Source organism: Hyla sarda, chromosome 1, assembly GCF_029499605.1.
Source record: "Hyla sarda isolate aHylSar1 chromosome 1, aHylSar1.hap1, whole genome shotgun sequence".
Classification (NCBI taxonomy): domain Eukaryota; kingdom Metazoa; phylum Chordata; class Amphibia; order Anura; family Hylidae; genus Hyla; species Hyla sarda.
The window spans coordinates 302,712,333-302,734,606 of NC_079189.1; the positions used below are offsets into that span (position 1 = coordinate 302,712,333).

Sequence of the window (22,274 nt, forward strand, 5' to 3'; positions counted from 1 at the left end):
TCTGTATACTAAATCAATAAGGATGCCAATAGTGTATGACTCCTCCCTATCACATTTTTCTACTCAACCGTAGGGGGCCTATTCAATAGTTCCACTGCATTGTTTTTACATAATGGAATTTCTGCAGCAGATGTTCCGCCATGAAAATTCCGCATCTCAAACACGTTCATTCTTTCTGTGGAATCCTCTTGGAAATAGATAGCAGTCTATGGAGACGGCGCATTTCAGAGCAGTCCTAGCGTGGTGAAGAAAACTGTGCTCGATAGCCAAATGTGACTCAAGCAGCTGTTCAAAATGTGGCACCCACTACAGATGGAATTCATTTCAATGAAGATTCTGCAGTGTAAATGAGCCCCCATGGGGAGTTCAAATACACTTAGATTTTTGCTACATGTCAATTTCTATTGCTGCATATTTTAAAGAAGATTAGCCCCTTCAATTTGGCTAATATGTGTCTTGGCAACCCAAAGAACTCTCTAAACGGGAGAAGAGACAGGTCACTGATCCACAAAGATTTCAAATATGTTGTAAAAATATAACGCATATTACACTTAGAAAATATGCTGTGTACCCTTAAGTTTTTAAAAAAATACCCCAAAAATTCTAGAACTGTAGCCTGGTAGCCACTTTTTTTTTTTTTTTTTTTGAGAGATAAAGCTTAGGCTATGTTCACATTTGTGATTGGGGCTCATTTACAGCCTCCATTGGCAGGTACATCACTTGACTGCAAGAACAATGAAGCAATTGTTAAAACTTAAATGATATTCCAACAGGCACCAATAAGTATAACCAATTTTGCTTTATTATACTTTGAATCTGTATTTTCTATTATGTGTAAACAAAATCTTAATACCCAATACAAAAATCTGTCTCATGTATCTATGTTTACTGTGTATTTTATCTCAATCTTAAGAAGGAATGTTAAAGCGTACCTGTCATAGTGCAAAAAAAAAAAAAGAAAAGAAAAAAAAAGTGATATGTTACTCAGGACCCAATCCTGATCATGTGCATATAATTTTTATGTGTCTCGGACCTATATATCCAGAGATATAAGCATTTATCTGCTGGTGAGTTACTTTTTCATTGTGCAAGCTGGAGGGGGCGTGTCAGTCTGTCTCCCTCACAGGAGCAAGCCTGTGCAGTCAGCCAATCAGTACTCTCTACTCTGTAACCCCTTCCTCTCTGGTTTTATGCTGTGTCATGTGTAGGAGGAAGATACTTGGAGCTTGCCTGCAGTAATCAGAAGACATTATGGTGAATTCATCACAGGATAAAATGTATAAATATAAGAATAGATCTTTATAAAATTAGTGCAAGGATTTTTTAGATAAAAGTACAGCATTTTATGAATACATGTTCTATCTGTTTTATCTTCTCCTAGTAAAGCTGGATGCTAATCAGCATAGCTGTCACTATGTGTGTCATTCATCTTTCACAGACTCCTGAATGTCTGATCAACTTCTTTGTCATTCAGGAGTCCGAGAAAGCTTTGACTATTTCAGCATGCTGGGAGTTGTAGTTTAGTAACAACTGAAGCTGCAATGTTTGTAAATAACTGTGTTAGAGCAGTGTTGCCTCCAGCTGTTTTAAAACTGCAGCTCCCAGCATGTCCACACATCCTTTATCTGTAGTTTTGCAAACACAATAGAAATCTCCTATACTGGATACCGATATGCTTTACGGCCGGTATTCAGTATGCTGTAAAATCTAGACTAGTCTGTCTGTCTAAAAGACAGGCAACCCCTAGTGGTGGCTATTTTGAGCTTGAATTTCAGGTGAAAATTAAAAAAATTTTTAACAGGTGTATATTGTGAAATGTCATATTATAATGAGTCCTGCAATATATGAAAAGTTTTTAACAATGACAGTGCCTCTTTACACATTTGTTTCCCTGATGTTTGAAACAAAGATTTTAATGTTTTAATTTTAATGTTCATTATCTATAACATCTATTACCTGATTGAGGTAAAAATAGTCTTCAGGCTGCTTGAGCTGAAAAGCTTTCCTCTCCTCTTCAGAGGCCCCAAGAAGCATATAGTAAAAGACATGGTAATTCCTGTGAAAGCAAAATTTTGATGCAAGTAAGGTAAACACATGTAGTTTAATAGGGAGTACCAACTGTCCTTTGACTGTTCGGCCCCGGACTAGTGACGTTGCCATGACAACGACGCACAGGGACGTTCATGCGTAGGGACGTCTGCTGCGCACTGACGTCCCTGTGTATCGTAGTCAAGGCAACATCACTAGTCCAGGGCCGGCCCGGAGCGGAGAAGAGGGCCTCCCGGTGAAGATGGACAGCCCGGAACGACTAACCCTCCCCACCGGACGGTCCCTGCAGCATAGATGGCCCGGACCAGCTCACCCTTCCTTCCCACCGAGGGGAGGTGAGTAGAAGACTAAAGGGGGGTCTGGAGGTCCACAGGTTGAAGACCACTGATGAAGGGATTGACAGGCAGTGATGATGAAGGGGGGGGGGGGGGGATGATGACGAGGGGGGTGATGACATGGAGATTATGACAGGGTGAGGATGACGGGGGTGTTAATGATGGGGTTCTGGATGATGACATGGGGGGGGATGATGAATTTCCCACCCTAGGCTTATAGTCGAGTTAACTTTTCCTGGGTTTTTGAGGTGAAATTAGGGGCCTCGGCTTATATTCGGGTCGGCTTATACTCGAGTATATAAGGAAAGTATATTAGAAAACTATTATTTTGCCATTATGTAAAACATAAAAAGTTTTAATAGATGACAGTGCCCATTTAATACAGTGCATCCCTGTTTTATCTTGGATCCTATGAAAACCGGGATGCTTACACATACTGTGGTGGACTGCAGCCGGCACTATTAAGCCGATTTCCGCCTGTGTGTGCATATATATGTTTAATCTGCTTTATCCAATTGCATAAACTGTTGCACTATTGTGTCCAACTGTATATAAGCCATTTAAGTGAATGAGACGCACTGCAATGCGTAACAGTATACATCAGCATCAGTTTTTTTGAGGATTCGCCATATAACTGCATTAACACAGTGTATACCCAATCTAATCGATTGTATGCTTGTCTGCCAGCTGTAGGTGTACACTTTCTAAAATGTCATTGATTTATTCATACTATATATTCTACAGTTTGTTTTCAGCCCCTGTATGACATGTTTGCCTTTGTACATGCCTGACGTCAATAAAGATTTTCAATTCTGGTCGGAAAATGCATTTTAGATTCCTTACTCTCAATAAGTTCAAATTTATGATACCGCCAATGTCATGAGCCAATATTAATTTATGATAAATCAATCACATACATTTCTTAAATAGTAGAGGTCCGATCATACACCATTACATGGACTTTACAGAGTAATAATATCATAAGCTAGTTATTTTAGTTATCAATAAGATTATTATACACTACTTCAAAAGAATGTATATGATTATACATTTTTAACTGGCTCATGATATGACCTATATAGTCCATGTCATGGCATAGGATATGTATCATATTACACTATTACATGTCTTACCTTTCATTCTTTTCCTGAGAAACTAGCCGGGATTTTTCAAGGAGGTATTTTTCCACCACAGCCCTGGAAAATAATTCATAAGATGCTATTCAATTATCATCCTTTTTCATGGCATTCAAAAAGGAAAAGAAATAACACATATGCAAAAAACACAACAGAGAACATTTATCAATACCAGCACACCATATGAATCATAAGCTGGGTACCTATTTGAAATTAGGCAGGGTTCATGCACAGCAACATTTCTGTGATTTTGCATTAAACTTACTAGTATTACTGATTTTACCTTTTACATGAGAAAACACCACACAAAGCCTCAGCAGAAAAAAGCATGCTGTGGATGTTGACGACCAGCAGCATGCATCAACTGCAAAGGTATTTTTACTTCTGGAAGTGAATGTTTACAATAAAGTTTTATTTTAAATGAAATTTTTTTATGAAAAATGAATGCATCAGTGAACTGCATTTGAGGTATAAACAGTGGGTATTACTTCTTTACAACGATCTGCTAATAAAACATGGCACCAGTAGGAAAGTTAAAATTGAAAGACCTTGTCCTGCTATATAGAGAGCAGAATACAAGCGATCATTATGACAACCTGTATTTGGCCTCTGCTATATACCGGATTTATCGGCATATAACTTTTAAAACTACAATTACAAGCTAAATCCCTACCTACGTGTAATACATTGATACTTTGTGTTACCCGCCGATGTTATGATCCACGTTTAAAACCCCCAGTCTGAGCCACTTTAAATTAGTGACCAGCGGCTGGTGCTGGGTTTGACGAGTGATGTCCCTAACATGCTGAGGAGCCGAAAAGCACAAGGAGGGGCGGAGTGGTGTGGCACAAGAGCGGATGATTTGGCAAATGGGGGGAGTTCAGAACTTCCAAGTCATTGAATTAGCTTTTATTTATTTTTTACTCAAATTTCCTTGTTAAAATGAGGGTGCGTATTATACGCCAATAAATATGGGTTAGTGCAGGTGACACTGACGTCATTAAACAATTTTTTTTTAATCAACTGGTTCCAGAAAGTTAAACAGTTTTGTAAATTACTTCTATTTAAAAATCTTAATCCTTCCAGTACTTATCAGTTGAACTAGGCTCCACAGCAAGTTCTGTTCTTTTTGAATTTCCTTTCTGTCTGACCACAGTGCTCTCTGCTGACACCTCTGTCCATGTTAGGAACTGTCCAGAACAGGATAGGTTTGCTATGGGGATTTGCTCCTACTCTGGACAGTTCCTAAAATGGACAAAGGTGTCAACAGAGAGCACTGTGGTCAGGCAGAAAGAAAATTCAAAAAGTAATGAACTTCCTGGGGAGTATACAGCAGCTGAGAAGTATGGGAAGGATTTAGATTTTTAGACAGAAGTCATTTACAAATCGGTTTAACTTTCTGGCACCAGTTGGCTTAAATATATTTTTTTTTCCCCAGTGGAGTACCCCTTTAAGCTCCGCCCATGCTCCAAGTCGGGCAAGGAACTGAAGATAAAGAAGAGTATTCCTTGAGAACCACAGCTCAGAACAGGACAAGATAATCACCGTTGTCATCAGGGTCACCTGCACTACCTGTCTCTACCGACAGGCTAGTGCAGGTGACACGAATGACAGATTTACTTTAAAGGGAATGTCTACACCAGAGTTACTGTTATATTAAGGGGCAATATTAAAACAACAAGCAGAATGTCAATACCCATGAACTGATCCCAATAATTACATTAATCACACCATGTAGAGGATATAGGCAATATTAAGTAATGCTAAGCAAGAAAGCAAACGGGAAACCAATTACTATCCAAGCAGGTCTGATCTACTACAGGATCACGCCTGCTTACGGACAGACTATAGGAACAGCTTACACAAAAGCCTAATATTTTGTAAAAGGAAAAAAAGCTGTCTTTTCCATGCTGCCTGTGGCACAGAGCATATGACTCACATAAGGAGTGTTCATAAGGCTAGATAAATTAATGCCTTGTGTATCTATGGTTAAATATTTGGTGTTTTGTTTCAAGACAAATTTTGCATTATCTAGTCATTTTAGGTTAATATTCGTATATTGCATTAGTGTAAAATATACTTACAGACAGGAAATCTGGTACAAAAGAGATAAAAACCCTCATCTATGGGGATAGTTTCATGGCAAATATTAAAACAAAATTTTTTTTTCCTGTGCTGTATCTCAAATAGATCAGGGTAGCACACCATGTCTTTGTATTTTTATTTATAAAAATACATTTCTAAATATAGACATTTTGTAGAATTTTGCTCACATACATTTTTCCTACCAGTACAGCAGCCTGTTTTCACAGTAGAATGGTATAACTTACAGGCTAACTGAATTGGACTAAACATCACATGACTGGTATTGCTGTGCACATTTACTGAAGTGAATGGAGAAGAGTTTTAATGCCACATACACAACACAACTGAGGACAGGTGTGGCATGTTTTTTGGAAGAAAGCAGCTATGCTCTTCTAATCCTGGATAACCACTTTAAGAGCTACTTCTACATACACGCAGACTTCACGCAGTAATGTTCTAGTAATATTGTATGGTCCTCAGGATGGGTGATGGATACCAGATTGGTGGGGCTGCATGTGTGAGTAGCATAGTGGTCTTTTTCTTATATCTGTGTGTGTCCACACGTCTGAATAACGTGCAGTAAGGCTGCATTGAAAGCTCTGTTGGTTAATTATTACAAACCTGTCTGAAGCCTCTCAGCCACTCACAGCAACATCAAAGCACTTCTGAGTTATAGATGTTATCAAGACCCCCATGAGCAACAAGTGCAATAAACATAAATGTAGTACAATGTATTTGGAAGGTGCTTAAAGGACATCTGCAGCGTGATTAACACTTATCCCCTATCCACATAACTATGTTCCCGTTCTTGCCACTACCTGTGTTCCTGAAAAACCCTGTGAAAATGGCCATGACAATAACTTTGCAGTGTATCCTCCTGCAGGCGTGGCAGGAATGAAGCGTATACAACCGCCTACGTGTCGTGATGTAGTTGTATTTGTCAGTGATACCAATTGCGCCGTGCCACAACCCGTGAAGCGTGATATTGTTGCTCTGAAGATGTGTCAGTAGCAATGATTGCGTGGTGTGCCCCCTGCAGATGTGGCAGGTATGACGAGTGTATGACAGCCTATGAATCTAGATGTTATTGTTCTGAAAACGTGTCAGTAACAATAACCTGCGTGCCGCCTCCCCCTGCAGACGTGGCAGGCATAACGGGTAAGCAGGCCACCTATGAATTCGTAACGTTATCGTTCTGAAGACGTGTCAGTAACCGTAACTTGCGTGGTGTCTCTCCCTGCGGACGTGGCAGGCATACAGGGTAAAACCACCACCTATGTGTCGTAGTGTACCGCTCTGAAGACTTGTCCGTAGCAACTATTGCGTGGTGTGCCCCCTGCAGATGTGGCAGGCATAACGGGTAAGCAGGCCACCTATGAATTCGTAACGTTATCGTTCTGAAGACGTGTCAGTAACCTTTGTGACAGTATCACTCATAGTGAGCATGGGAGTAGAACCACCATGAGGTGAAACTGAATCAATGAGAGTGCCAAGTGTGAGCGCTACGGACGTACAGCTAATTAAATAATGTGAGCTTGTGTACCGTGTAGAGGCTATGCGTGAAGCCGTAGAGATACTGTGGATGTACGAGCAGTGCCCCATGCGTGTATGAGAATAAGGCCATGAGCGTACAGACGATAAGTAAGTTATAAAGGTACGAAGAGTGAAGATGCCCTACCCATGTGAACAGGTCAAGGTATGCCAGTGTAATCAAAGCCAAGAACAAATGAATAGTGTGGATGCCATGTTTAATGAACATAATAAGCAAGTTGACCATGTACACCCCATGAGTGTATGAAAGTATGGCGCGCCATGACCTGTGAACAGTACGCCTATGATCGTAGCTGTGTAGACACAATGAGTGTACTTGCAAGGTAAGCTGTAAACGTACTTGCAGTATGCACGTTACTAGTATACATATGGAGCATACGTGCCGTGAAAGCGTTGATATATATATATTTTTTTCTTACGTGTAGAATAGCGGGTAGAATTACAAGTGTATGGCCGTATGGGCTGCTAGCGAATGACCATGTAACGTGATGAGCGTATGTACAGAAACCATGACATTAAGTACGGTACACTAGTTTACAGGTGCCCACCGCTATCAAGAACAGCATCTTAGCAATCGCTATCTCTTATCAGTAATGTTCTTTAAGGAGTACTTTTCAGCGCTAATTGCCGCGTCGGAGTACCCCCAACAATGTCCCCACCTAACCAGGGATGGACTGATCCACCGTAAACATGAAATTCAGTACAGAGAATGGCATACATCAATGCACTGCAACCTCCATAACATGACAATGGTCTCCACTGCCATATACCGGCAGCAGTAGCTGGCTGCGAAGCTCCGATGTGACACTGCATCTGTGGTAACCAGTTAGAAAATGTACTGGAGTCACCCAGCAGTGTCAGTAACTATGGACGTGTCACTATGTAGTGTAGCATAGTCACGTGAGGCTTCGCAGCCAATCATGCTGGGGGGGGGGGGGGGGGGGGGCGTGTGTACTGGCCCGGCGATGGTTATCTTGCAGGTAAGTAAACAGCGGAACAAGAGAAGCTTACCCGCGAACAGATGGCCCGCTGGTTCTGGTACCACCCTAGCACACCCGCCCGGCTCCTGGATCCTGGAGCGTAACTGGCCGAGCAGGCGGGTGGCCATCCTACCTTACTTCATAAGCTGTTTTCCAACAGCGGGACCGGCTGTGAGCAGCTACCCGAGCGCCGCATGATTTTTGGCGGGAGATCCACCACGCACAGCCTCACCATGTCACGTCCGCAAAATCTCCCGTACGCCCCTCCCGTAGGAGCAGGGGCGTTATATACCCCTGCCCCTAACCTCGATTGCTCTATGCCCCACCTGAACGTGTGGGGGGGGGGGGGGCTGGCCGTAAGCTCCCGCCCCTCACACAAATTCAGCAGATAGGCATTGATTGAGCTGATAATACATATCAGAGCAAACACCAGAGACAGGATTGTGTGGAGGCACATATCTGGAGAAGGGCACAAAAAAAAAAGCTACTGCACTGAAATTTCCCAAATTTTTTTTCCAGGGGAGTACCCCTTTAAATGTAATAAATTTGGAACAACAAGGACACTTTATAGAGCTGGCTGCCCCAACAAAGTTAGGGAAGAAGAGCCTCGGTAAGAGAGGTGACCAAAAACCCAATGGTTACTCTGGCTGAGCCCCAAAGATCCCGTGTGCAGATGGGAGAAACTTCCAGACGGTCAACAATCACTACAGCACTCCACAATCTGGGCTTTATAGCAGAGTGTCCAGAAAGAAGACTCTACTCAGTAAAAAAAAAAAAAAAGACACATGAAAGCCCACTTGGAGTTTGCAAAAAAGCACCTTAAGGACTCTCAGAATGTGTCTCTCACCTGTGTGAACTGTATTAATGTGAAACACTGGTCTTAAAAGGGCTTTTCCAGTGTAAATTATCTTATCCCCTATCCACTGTGGAACGGGACCACGGCCCTCACATATCTGTTCATTTGTATGGGATCAAAGATACTCGAGTACAGCACTCCAGGCATTTCTGGTGCTCCCATAGAGAATGAATGGAGTGTGTGTCAATTACCACATGTGCTCCTCTGAGAGCCAGGGTCCTGTTCTGGAATCAGATTCTTTTCCCCTATCCTGTGGATAGGGAATAAGATAGTTTTAACACGACAACCTTTTTTTATAGATTCTCCTCTGTATGTACTGTTCATATCAGAAGAAAGTTACCATCGGGTGTTTATTTGTTCAGCTAGTTTCTAAAGACAGAGCTGTACTTTAATGGTGAACTCCATTGTGTGAGGGTTGTAAAGGACACCACTCTGCTTTGCCATATGCATGTTAGACTAAGTTGACACTCCGTTTTTGGACTCTTTCAACGCATGCTCTAGGAAGAGGTCCTGACTATATGTTAAAGAGAGATTAGGGGAGGTATCCAACAATGGCATCCATCACCCATAGACTAGTATGGGATCCAATCATAGGCCATGGCTGAGGGGCTACACAGTTGGATCTTTAAAGTACCATGGAGGTCATAAGCTGCGACATTCATTTAACACTCGAATGTCAGCTGCCAGTGAAAGAAATGGTGGTTGGGGTCTACCTCTGGATTATGGATCTCTGAGACTTTATTTTTATTTTTTTTAAATATGTTCCTTTAGAGGAAGTCATCCAAAGGGGTGCCCTACAGGGAACTTGTGTTACCCTCAGAGTTTAGACAACCATCAGCACCATTTACATGATCTCCCCCATGTGCTCTACTGGAAGACTGAGATAAAGTACATAACTCAATTTCGGTCTCTAATTAAAAGTAAACTTGCAGACACTGCTAGGTATCCCTTGTATCCAAAGTTGTAGCATTATATGCCTTTATGCGCTGACTCCTGGCCATACTGGCGGTGCTCACTCGATTCGAGGATCAGTTTAACAACTGACAAAATCCACAGCACTCACTGTTATGGGGCTTTATTTATCAAATGATCAGGGTAACACAGGTAATGATTGTTTCACTTAATAGCTTCATTTGGACCTAGATAACGCTGTAAAGTAAAACATTTGTTGTCTGCGTTATTCTGATGAATAAAGCTGCTTTAATGGTGAGCAGCAGATTGTATTATTTGTATTGTCCTTGTAAACAGAGTGCTCCACTCGGCACCACACAAGTAGGATATAGCGGACACCTGAGAAGTAGGCTACTACATACACTAAGGTGTGGGGAATGGAAGGATCCCGGCAGTGTGTTTATAACAATACAGTACATAAGAAAATATCCATGGAAGACAGACTAGGAATCACACTCACCCATCTTCATGCAGTTTCTTTATTCACAAAAGTGTTTTGCACATGATATAAAGAGCGGCATCCCCAAAGTGTAACGTACAGAGCAGCAAAAAGCAGGGATGTCTCACCTGGACGACGGCAGTCTTTTTACGCCTGTCGGCGCTCACCAGGGGCCTGAGGAAGCACCACAGGTGTGAAAGGATTGCCGTTGTCCAGGTGAGACGTCCTTGCTGGTCTGCACGTTGCACTTTGGGGATGCCACTGTTTGTACTGGGTCTTTTCATGTACAAGACACTTTTGTGAATAAAGAAGCTGCCTGGTGAGTGCGACTCCTAGTCTTTCTTCCATGGATATTATTTGTATTGTGCTAGTTATAAACCAATTTCTGTATCCTGGTCAATCTAAAACAAGAGAATTGTCCTGATTTACTATTGTAAACCCGACCTGTTTTGTTGGGTTGTGCGCCAGAAGTTGGTGCATTGTGCCACAAATTCTGTCTGCACTAGAATTTACACGAAAAATTGTAAAATCCTTAACAACTCTCCATTTTACTCAGGAAAGCTGAAAAGGGGTGTGGCCACCAAAAAGGAGGCCTATCCCTGACATTTCCAAAAAATCCCAAAGTATTTACTAAGTTTTCCACAGAAAATGTGGTTGATTTGAGCTCAGAGCAGAAGGAAAAAAAAAAATTTAAGAAAACTGTAGGGAAAGGTGCAAAATGTAGGGAAACATTAGCACATACTGTGGAAAAATACTAGCATGGAATCAAAACCCACAAAGTAAACTATACTCCACACTTGGTAAATCAGGGGGCCAATGTCTGATCATTTTACAAATGGTGACAAAGGATGAGATAGGCAATCAATGAAGATCAAGTTCTTCAGCTATATGCATAAATAATGGAGGTTAATGGCAATAAAATATTAACTAATGGAAATATCAAGGAAAAAATCATTTACAAGAATGCGTGATGCTTACCCCCGTACGATTCCACTCTCCAAATAATTGACCTGGATGAATTTTCCAAACCGGCTGGAATTATTATTGTGAGCAGTTTTGGCATTTCCAAAGGCCTAAAACAAACACAAAGATATAATGAAAATAACATATATATTTATATGAACATATATATATTTATCATTAAGAAATCATCTATCAAACCATCTGACAAGTCACAGGTTTTTAAAAGTGACAGTTACCCTTTAATTTTCTTGACAAAAACAAAACTATAATGGAGGGGATTTTAAAAGGGGTTGTCCAGCGGGAATGGAATGCACTTCTCTCCTGCTCAGAAATCGTGTTGTCATGGCCCAAAATAACGTCAGGGCCCATAGTGTAACACTGCCCCTCAGCCAATTACTAGCCGAGGCAGGACATCGCTGTGGCCATTGACTGCAGGAAGGGCAGTGCGACACTGGGCCCTGACAACACGATTTGTGAGCAGAAAAGAGTGCAGCTAAACACCAGAGGCGGACACTGAAGGCACCGCTGGAGCACTGGGGGTAAGTAAAGGTTTGTTTTTTATAGATTTAAGTGTGCAAAGTTATACACTATTCCAAATTGGTTCAGAATTTTGTGCTCACTAAAGGCACTTTAGGAGAGATAGGAGGCAATCATACACATAAGATAGTTTGCTTGTCCTGTTGACTTTTCTTTAATGCCTATGTCCAGATTACTAAAAAGAATCAGCAAGAAAAATGTTGAGTAGTTGGGAAGAAAAAAAAAAAAAAAGACAACAACAAAAAAACAGACTTTTAGGTTAGCAGGATATATGCTGAAAGAATGTGTGAGTCAAAGCCCTGCAGAGACTGGTGAGGTCATATGAAGCCCAGGAATCGTATGACAAACCATTTACTCAAGGCTCTGGGAGACGTAATGAGTTCTAATGTGCTGCTGCATATGCCTGGAGGATGGGCTATTTCTTAGGAGTATGAACTAAATTAAAGTAACTGAGGGAGGTTCACGACTAAAGTAGGGCACAGGTCGGTCTTAAAGTAAAGGTGAAGAACACCTTAAGGATAAAAAAGAATGCAGTATTATACTCATACACGCAAGCTTTGTTCTGCCAAAAAAGAAACTGTCAAAACAAACTTTTGAGATATATACAGGTATATCTATATAAATTGTGATGATTTAGATACAGAACTGGCATCAATATTCGTACCCAATATCAGCAAATCATCACAGTTTTGCATGAGAAAAAAAAAATCATTCCACACTATGCTAAAAACCTGAGGTTTTTAAAACCATGGAAAAGAACTCGACATGCTACTTTTCTGCATGGATTATTTCACCCAAAAAAAAGGGGTACTCCGGTGAAAAACATTTTTTTTTCATATCAACTGGTACCAGAAAGTTAAACTGACTTGTAAATTACTATTAAAATACCTTAATCCTTCCAGTACTTCTCAGTTGCTGTATACAACTGAGGAAGTTCTTTTCTTTTTTAATTTCTTTTCTGTCTGACCACAGTGCTCTCTGCTGACCCCTCTATCCATGTCAGGAACTGTTCAGAGCAGGAGCAAATCCCAGAGCAAACTTCTCCTGCTCTGGACAATTCCTGATGTGGACAGAAGTGTCAGCAGAGAGCACTGTGGTCAGACAGAAAAGAACAACTTAACTTACTGTGAAACATACAGCAGCTAATAAGTACTGGAAGGATTACGATTTTTTAATAGAAATAATTCACAAATCTGTTTAACTTTCTGGCACCAGCTGATATGAAAAAGATTGCTTTCCACCAGAGTACCCCTTTAAAATCTGCACCATCTCTCATATGCAAATCGACATCAAAAGCTGTACGATGCAGAGAAGTTTGTAAGGCAGAGATTTTTTTGCTCCTCAAAGCACATGTCTCCAGCTATAAAAACACAATCACAACAGTTTAAGAATAAGGCTGGATTGACACCTAATATAGCAGTAAGTCTTGGTCTGTCTGTAGGTCTGACCACATGAACGGACAGATGTCAGTTTAAAACATCAGACACATGATCCGGCCAGAATACAGATGCAAAAAACGCATCAATATCATGCTAGTGTGAACCCAGACCAATGTTTATCATATGATACCGTTTTTTTTGGTATTGGGAGGATGTTACACCGGCTGTTTGGCACACTATTGCTGCATATTTCTGCCCAAAGCACTAGTTTAAACATTTGCAGTATTTAGCAAACACTATGCCAGCAGAGTCCCTTTAAACTGTACCAAAGACATAAGTAAACTACAGTTCGGGAAATGTGTTAAAGATTTAGGATTTGCGACTTTTAAATTTTTGTGCAAACTTACTGCAGTCCTGATCAAACTTATAATGGAACCTTAACACAAGTTATGGAAAAGAGTAAATCCGCTTCATAGCTGCGCTCAATTTAACACACATAATTGGTAGAATAGGTACAATACAACAGTCTTAATAATAATTAGCAGAAGATATGCCAGGCATTACAGATTTATGAAATGATAAATTCCCCCCACCCCTTATGTATTAATAAATGTATACATGTTTTGCATAACAGCCTAAGGGCTCGTTCACATTACTGTTGGGCTCCACTTTATGAAGCTCAAGTCCGTCGTAAACATGAGAGTTTTTCGGGCAGAAAACAAAATTGTGCATGCATTTTTTTTCTCTCCGCAGAACTTCTGTAAACTACTGAATCCTTGAATTACCCCATTCAAGTCAAGGGGATCCATCTGGATCCAGTAATGACAGTTGTGCTCCCACTCGAACGGATGCAAGTGGACAGAGCACAATGGCAGTGTGAACCTAGCCTAAGCGGAGATTAAATTAAATGGAAGATGGGCTACTTAAAAGCCAGCTATTAGATTTAAGTTAACAAATAAACAAACAAACTAAAAAAAAAAACATTGATGACATAAAGAAAAATAAAAAATAAATCAGGACAACATAAAAAGACTAAAAGGAAAACTGTCAGTAAACTCCCCCCGCACTAAACAGAGGTACTGGCTGGTAGTAGCTGGGGGGGGGGGGGGGCGTTGATCAGTTTGCTGCCTACTATGCCCTGATCCGCCCCGCCGTTCGCCGGCTATCTTCATTCTTCAGGATATGCAAATGAGCTGCTAATTGGCACTGGCGGGGTTCCTTCTGGCACTCTGACGTCAGAGCCACTCGTCCGCAACGCCGCCCGGCTTGAATGAATATTCATCCCCTCCCTCCTCAGTGGGGTCCAGTATAGAGTGGGGAGGGGAGGGAACAGTCAGAGGGAGGGGTTGAATATTCATAAGCCGGGCAGCGCTGCGAACGAGCGGCGCTGACGTCAGAGTGTCAAAAGGAGTCTTGTAACCCACCTGTGCCAGTTAGCAGGTCATTTGCATATCTAGAAGAATGAAGATAACTGGCAGAGCGGATCCAGGCATGGTAGGCAGCATATTGATCAGCGTCCCCTGCACTGACAGTTTTTCTTTAAAAGGTGTAGTCCAGTGTAGAAAGTTTCTGTGCCGTCATCCCTGGGCTGCCAGTATATAAAACAAAATCACACTGCTGCTCTGCCTATCACTGGCAAGGCAGGACATAGCTGCAGCCGGCGATTTGCTGAGCTGAAGTGACACGTTGACCACTGGCAACCAGGTAGAAGACTGCCCCGGAGGGCTGGAGCGGCGATAGTGGGACACAGAACGTTGGCAGGTGACTCCAGTTGTTTTATATGCCGCAGCCACGTCAGCCTCCTCCCATAGAAGTAAATAGAGCGGGCGGCTGAATGACGTGCGCCGAATGACGGGGTGCTGCGCCGGAGCTGTCACGCCCCCTCCCATAGGCTTGCATTGAGGGGGTGGAGCGTGATGTCACACGGGGATGGAGCCTTGACATCACAATACTCCGACCCCGTGATTGGCAGTCATCAGACCCGGAGCGAACATGCTCTGGGGGCTGATGGTAACGGGGTGCTGCGTGAAAGATCACGGGGGCCCCCCGCTGCGGGACGCCTGCGATCAGGCATCTTATCCCCTATCCTTTGGATAGGGGATAAGATGTCTTAGCGCCAGAGTATCCCTTTAAAAAATGTTTGGGGGGGAATGTGATGTGACCAACCAGCAGCAATTTTGGACTTTTTTGCACGCAGCGATACCACGTTTAATAATTATTTATTGCGCTTTTTTGAGTAAAATGGGGCAATTAAAATTTTTATTGGGGGAGGGGCTTTCAACATTTTTTCCCCTTTTATTTTTAACTCTTTACGTCCCCATAGGGATCTATCTATAGAAATCACTTGATTGCTAATACTGTTCAGTGCTATGCATAGGCATAGCACTGATCAGTTTTACCATCAATCTTCTGCTCTGGTCTGCTGGAAGACAAAACAGAGCAGAAGACCCCAGGAGAGCAGTGGAGGGGACCTCCGTCCGCCATTTTAGCTGATCTGATCCACGCGGCCATGCCACAGGCGATCAGATCGGCCATTACATCCGCCGCACTGTCGCAGATGCTATGATCTGTATTCATCATGGCATTTGAAGGGTTAATGGCAGACATAAGCTCAATCGCTAATTTCCACCATTATCGACGGGTCTATGTCTGCTGATAGCAGCCAGGATCTGTCATGAATGACGCAAGAACCACTTTGGTGCTCGGGTCATGTATGTTCTGTCCTGAAGTACCAGCGCATCAGGACGTATATTTACATCCATTATCGTTAAAGGGTTAAAATTGTTCTCTTCTGATCCCTTTAACTTTCACATTTTTCCATATATGGGGTGCTGCTCACTGTAGGAGACCAAATATGTTTGTTTACCTTATATATTTTTTTAACTTTCTTGTAAAATGGGAAATTGGGGTATTTTAACTGAAGTTAATGGGGTCTGGAGCATATTTTCTTCAGTGGAAATTGTGCTGCCGAAAATCTGCTGCGGAGAAACACACTGCGAGTTCGCTATCAAATGTTCCCGTGTAAACGAGTCCTTAACCAATAAAAAATACTCATTATGAACTCTTTGATAGTGTTAGTATTGTTATGATAATCTGTTTGTGTAGATGAGCATAGTCATTAAAGGGGTACACCGTTTTTTTTTTTTGTTTTTTTTTTATAATCAACTGGTGCCAGAATGTTAAACAGATTTGTAAATCACTTCTATTAAAACATCTTAATCCTTCCAGTACTTATCAGCTGCTGTATGCTCCAAAGGAAGTTGTGTAGTTTTCCAGTCTGACCACAGGGCTCTCTGCTGACACCTCTATCCAGAGCAGGAGAGGTTTGCTATGGGGATTTGCTCCTATTCTGACACAGACGGAGGCGTCAGCAGAGAGCAGAGACAGAATTATTTTTTTTTTTTTTAAAGAAAATAACTTCCTCTTCAGCATACAGCAGCTAATAAGTAACGAAAAGGTTTACATTTTTTAATAGCTGTAATTTACAAATCTGTTTAACTTTCTGGCACCATTTGATTATAAAAAAAAATAGTTTTTTACCGGAGTACCCCTTTAATAATTAGGCTCATTTACACAAACAGATAATCATAACAATACTAACACTATCAAAGAGTACATAATGAGTATTGTTTATTGATTAAGGGCTAGTTTGTTTTAAAAAAATATATATATTTCAGCGGACTACACCTTTAAACAAATCCATAGACAAAAAAAAAAACTACTAAACAGTTTATGTAGCTTACATTCTCTGCAAGACAAGATATTATCTTACTGAAATGGCTGTGGTTTTTCACAACATATAATTGTAGGAATGGTACTGGGAATGTGTAATGTATGGGTGTGGCCAGTCTTGTATAATAGACTTACTCTGAACAAGAATACAACAGTACAGTATTCTGTGCAGATTTGATGCACAGGATTTTCTGCTGCAGATTTCAATGTTAACTGAACACAGCTTGAAACCCTGCGCATCAAATCTGCGCAGAATACTGTACGTGTGAATAGACCCTAAGCTAGGATTCCACTGAGGTTTTTTCCCCACCAGCAAAAATGGCAGGAAAAACTGCCGGAAAAACTGCCAGAAAGACTGCCATAGCTTTTTTCTGCATTTTGGCAGTTTTTCTGGTGTTTTTTCAGGCGTTTTTCCAGACGTATGGAAACAGCCAAATTTGTACCCTGCGGCAGTTTCTGGGTACCACTATGGGTTGGATGCTGAGCGCCTGGTCCATAGTGTAAGGAGATGAGGAGTGATGTATAGCATCACTACTCACCTCCTCGGCTGTATAATATACAGGGGGGCATAGTTTACCCATGTATACTATACAGAAGCCCAGAATCCTGTCACCAGATCGACAAGACTCCCTGCTCTTATAGCCACTTTGGGCAGTATACGCTATATACAGCTATCTATAGATAGCTGTATATAGTGTATACAGAAGACGAGGTCCGCTTACCTCCCTCACTCCCTGTCGGGTCAGTGTAGCTCCGCACCCTAGTGAGGACGTTATTAGCGGGCAGAGCTACAGACGGGAGCCAGGCTGGTAAGGGTGTGAGGCTCTATTGACATGGTCCGTTTTGTATAATGTGAACAGACCCTTCTGGCAGTGTCCTCCCAGACAGGGAGACTCCAGCTTTTGCTAAACTACAACTCCCAGCATGCCCAGATAGCCAAAGGATGCCTGAGCATGCTGGGAGTTGTAGTTTTGCAACAATTGGAGGCTCCCTGTTTGGAAAGACATTGCATTATGGGCGCTCTCCAGCGGAGAGCGCCAAAAATGTACTAACTAATTTTTTGTGTTTCTTTTTTCTTCTCGTTTCAGATCAGTGTATGCAGAGGATTACGGCGGATTCAGTGGACTACTGCGGATGAACTGTTTTTTTTTATTTTTATAAAATGGCTAAGAATTTTTTTTGATCGCTAAAGTAAAAAAAAAAAAAAAAAAAGAATAAAAACCAACAAAAACTTTAAAACCCACATGCCTTTTTCTTGGCGTTTTTTCACTCCCATAGACTTCAAAGTGAGGAAAATGCCAAAGTTTTCCCCCCCAAAAAAACAGAAAAACACCATACTCTGAGTTTGAGGACTTTTTGAGTACCAGTCTCTGAGCCCAAAAGAGCAGAAAAACGCCCAAAGGATAAAAAAAAAAAAATAAAATAACAAAAAAAAAAAAAAAAAAAACCCCAACATTAAAGCACCAAGTGGATCTGGCATTTTGCAGTTCACTATTGACTTGCAGCTAAGGCTGCGTTCACATAACGATTTCTCCATCTGACTTGAGTACACAATTTTATAACTTAAAACCGTATATAAAGTCGGATCCATTGACACACATTAAAAAAACGGATCCATTACACACATCCGATTTGATCCACATGGGATTTCACATGATTTTTGTTAGGTCTGAAATCACGGTCAAACCTGATTTCAGACCCGTACACAAATCGTGTGAAATGCGGATCCATGTGTGTTATGGATTCAATTTTTTTATAGAGGTCAATGGATCTGACTTTACTCCAGTTGGATGGAGAAATTGTGATGCGAACGCAGCCTAACATCTGGCCGTAGCTTTTTTCACAGAAAAAACTCTGTGCTGCAAAATGGGCGTATTTATCGACATTTTTGCATGAAAATCCTCAGTAGAATTCTAGCCTAAGACTGAGTAACAAAGTGTGTTTTATTGGAGGGTGGAGTTTTGTCTCTGAAGCCACATGCAAGTCTATGAGACTTCTGGTACATCTCCTGATCGAGTTACTTACTATTGGGCTGCAGAGATTGCCCAAGACTTTTAAACAGAAGGTGCTGTGAATAGTTAGTGCAGGAGATGAAATATGAGGTGGGGATAGGAGATGGGTATATGAGGTCGCATCATTGTTGCTTTCATGTCCCAAAGGTTTAGGTAGGAAGACCAGACTATGCCAGCTACTCGGCTAGTAAGTAAAAATTTGACAACCACAGCACATTAACACTTTTTACTATGCATCATATAGGGTTGTTTTTTTTTTTTTGTTTGAAACAGGAAAACAGAAGCATATAAAGAAGGAACAGCAAACTTACTGATGTCAATGTTTCAGAGCAAAAACCATTGGATTTCGACATGTTAACCCAGTCTACATTTGAACAAACCTCTTACTATTTCCTGACTGCTTCTGCTGCAATGTTTAGTGGTAAGATAGCCGCACAAAACCACACACCATCTATTTATAAAATTTGCAAAAATAACTCTCTCCTGCACATCATCTTTGAAGATTTGATGTGCAACTGTCACCTAGACCAGGTTTGTCGCCTATCCTAGGAATACTTTTGCTGAGAAAGCTTGCTGCTGTGTACTTTCATTGAACAGCTTTGTAATCCCCTCCTGCAGTCACCTGAAAAGTCGGGAGAGGCAAGGCCTGGGGTCCAGTATGCACTGGGGCTGCACTGCTTCTCTCCAGCTATGTCACAAAACAAGAGAAATACACAGGGCACCCTGTGTGTCAATCAAGAGTGTAAACAGTACAGACAGTATACAGTACCGTGTTTCTCCGAAAATAAGACCGGGTCTTATATTAATTTTAGTCACAAAAAACACACTAGGGCTTATTTTCAGGGTAGGGCATATTTTTTACGGCAGGCTCCTTACATGACAATGCGCTCAGCCTATCATCGGCAGAGGCGGGACATCGCTGCGGCAGGTGATAGGCTGAAGGCTCTGAGACGTCACAACACCAGGAAGCAGCAAGAGCAACGGAAAACAGTGAGGCCGGTTCCTTAGCAACGGGGGACGAAGGTAAGTTAAAGTTTGTTTTTTAATATTTGCAGCCCGGGCATTGCCTAGGTCAGTGTTCTTCAACCTGCAGACCTCCAGCTGTTGCAAAACTACAACTCCCAGCATGCCCGGACAGCCATTGGCTGTCCGGGCATGCTGGGAGTTGTAGTTTTGCAACAGCTGGAGGTCTGCAGGTTGAAGACCACTGACCTAGGTCTTATTTTCGGGGTAGCGCTTATATTGCAGCCCACTCTGATAATACAGCTAGGGCTTATTTTCAGGGTAAACAGGGTAGGCTGCATTATTAGTACAGGCATGCCTTAAATAGAATGTAAATCCATGTTGCACTGTGTGCAGCTTCACACGCCTATTCTAGACGACATGTTCTCTTTACTTGATGAATTGTTACTGCATTTTTTCCCACTTTTTTTCTTTGAATTTCCAAAAGCACAGTAAAAATAAAAATTTTACAGTGATTTGCACGATTGCAGTAAAATAGCACCATTTTGGAAAATCATAGCAAAACCTGAAAAAGACAAACATGTTAACACATCCTCAGGCATAAAACTATAGACTCCTTTAAGCCTGATATTAGGCAGTCAACAGGGACCTATTAAAATGGTAAAATTACTGAATATATTCAGTAGGGATGGTGGGGGCGAGTTAGCCACAAGTACCAATAGTAACATGACATCTCACATGGAGAAAGGAAGAGTAAATTTACCTGGCTTTCGCTTGTACTATAGGGCTGCAACAAGTAGTATACCCCTTTCATGGAGAAGAGTATAGTAAATACAACAAACAATTGCCCACCAGCAAGAATTACCCTATAAGTCCCCTGAAATAAAACTAAAATTAATTACATTAAAGGATGAAAGAAAAATTTAAAAACTACCAATATTGCTGAGTCTTATATATATATATATATATATATATATATTAAACAAAAAAAGGGGTAGATCTAGACCTGTCCAGAGGAAAAGTTGCTGAGTTGCCGATAGCAACCAGATTTCTTCTTCTTTTTTTTTTTTTAAAAGGCCTCTGAAAAATGAAAGTAGCGATCTGATTGGTTGCTATGGGCAACTCAGCAACTTTTCCTCTGGACAGGTTACGATCAATCTCCCCCAACGTGTTATTATTGGGAGTTTATCGACACTCCACAACCAACCATGTTGTCACACTTCTCGCTTTTAAACCGCAGACTGCAGTCCTGCAGATTATCACTGGATTACTCAGCAACACAGAGCTTTAATAACAAACAGTCATAGCCCCCTGACATGTTTCGCTCACAAGAGCTTCTTCAGAGGTCTGGGCTAATGGCTAATGCAATAGAAGGAAAGGAGGAAAAACAGTAGGCTGTTCTGAATGATAAATATGACAAATTGGGAAAAAAGGTTACAGAAATTGGGTTAGAGGCAGATGCTTTCACATCACTAGTAACACTCTCCATGCTATTCTTACATTATCTGAAAAGGTTTAGAGAAAGAAAAGACTAAGCAGCTGTAAGTGGTCCCCTCCAAAGTCCCTGTAATTGAAAAATAAAATAAAATAAAAGAATGTAACCTGGCAATAGGCTTATATATGTCATCCAGGCTGATCACATAAGTAACCAGCCAAGAATAGGTTTGAGCAAAGTGATCTTATCAGACCTCACATTAGACGCTACATTTCTACAATACAAAACTGGGAGCACAAATCTCTCCGTCTCCCAGGAGCTTGGCAGAATGACAGCAGCTGTGTCTTGGTACAGGGAGGATATATGCCATTGGGTACACACCCTTTTTGAACCACTAACACTGCCACGTTTACTCAGCCAAAAATTGCTTCACTTTAAAATGAATAGTTTTACATAAAGGCAGACGTTTTCAGAGAAATACTCCTATATACTCATTTCCACATACTTCTGACAGTAAAGGAGCCAGCTTTCTATATATAAGCAATAACTTTACTAAAAGGGCTATATTTTGTAACAATGTGATATAGAAATCCAATCTACTCTGGGTTTTGTTTCCAGTCTTATCCAGCATTAACCCCTTAAGGACGCAGGACGTAAATGTACGTCCTGGTGAGGTGGTACTTAACGCACCAGGACGTACATTTACGTCCTAAGCATAACCGCGGGCATCGGAGTGATGCCCGTGTCATGCGCGGCTGATCCCGGCTGCTGATCGCAGCCAGGGACCCGCCGGCAATGGCCGACGCCCGCGATCTCGCGGGCGTCCGCCATTAACCCCTCAGGTGCCGGGATCAATACAGATCCCGGCATC

At 41.6% G+C, this 22,274-nt stretch overlaps 1 protein-coding gene across 11 annotated transcripts in view; it reads right to left on the reverse strand.

The window, feature by feature from the left end:
* The window catches only part of MYO9B (myosin IXB), a 195,539-nt gene that overhangs the window by 78,321 nt on the left and 94,944 nt on the right, over positions 1-22,274 (reverse strand). For all 11 annotated transcript variants that reach the window (XM_056518137.1, XM_056518135.1, XM_056518143.1 and 8 more), the window contains exons 3-5: positions 11,361-11,455; positions 3,518-3,580; positions 1,957-2,056 (exon numbers count right to left, since the gene is read on the reverse strand). In XM_056518137.1, coding sequence (XP_056374112.1) covers positions 1,957-2,056; positions 3,518-3,580; positions 11,361-11,455 — 258 coding nt within the window. The remainder of the gene's footprint in view (positions 1-1,956; positions 2,057-3,517; positions 3,581-11,360; positions 11,456-22,274) is intronic.